General features: G+C 60.4%; 1 protein-coding gene across 1 annotated transcript in view; it reads right to left on the reverse strand.

The window, feature by feature from the left end:
* NACC2 (NACC family member 2, BEN and BTB (POZ) domain containing) overlaps positions 1-381 on the reverse strand; it is a 17,172-nt gene that overhangs the window by 16,472 nt on the left and 319 nt on the right. Inside the window, exon 2 of the mRNA XM_010135189.1 lies at positions 3-381. This exon is cut by the window's right edge and continues 28 nt beyond it. Within this exon, the coding sequence (XP_010133491.1) occupies positions 3-381 (379 nt within the window). The remainder of the gene's footprint in view (positions 1-2) is intronic.

The following is a 381-nucleotide window of genomic DNA, read 5'->3' on the forward strand; positions in this document are numbered from 1 at the left end:
GCAGCTGGAGGTTCTCGTGTTTGACGCGCGTGAGGAGCGGGATGGGCATGGAGGGGGACATGACGTAGGGCGCCGAGGCCGACTGCAGCTGGTTACAGGGACTCTGCGGCTCCGAGCTGGGGTCTTCGATCATGGTGGTCTGAGAGTCACAGTGGGGAGAGCTGACCTTGAACATCAGGTCTGTCCCTTTCTCCACGATGTGCTGGATCTGCAGGAAGCCCGCCGTGTACATCACCACCAGCTGCTCGCTCGCCGCCATGGTCAGCTTCCCAGTGTAGCAGAAGGAGAGGATCTGCTGGAAGCAAGCGGGGGGGACGGTTCCCGGCAGCTCAAAGGCATTTTTGCTGTTCCCACTGAACAAGTCTCGAAAGTAGAGGCTGC

This window comes from Buceros rhinoceros, unplaced genomic scaffold (assembly GCF_000710305.1).
Source record: "Buceros rhinoceros silvestris isolate BGI_N320 unplaced genomic scaffold, ASM71030v1 scaffold27424, whole genome shotgun sequence".
NCBI classification, from domain to species: domain Eukaryota; kingdom Metazoa; phylum Chordata; class Aves; order Bucerotiformes; family Bucerotidae; genus Buceros; species Buceros rhinoceros.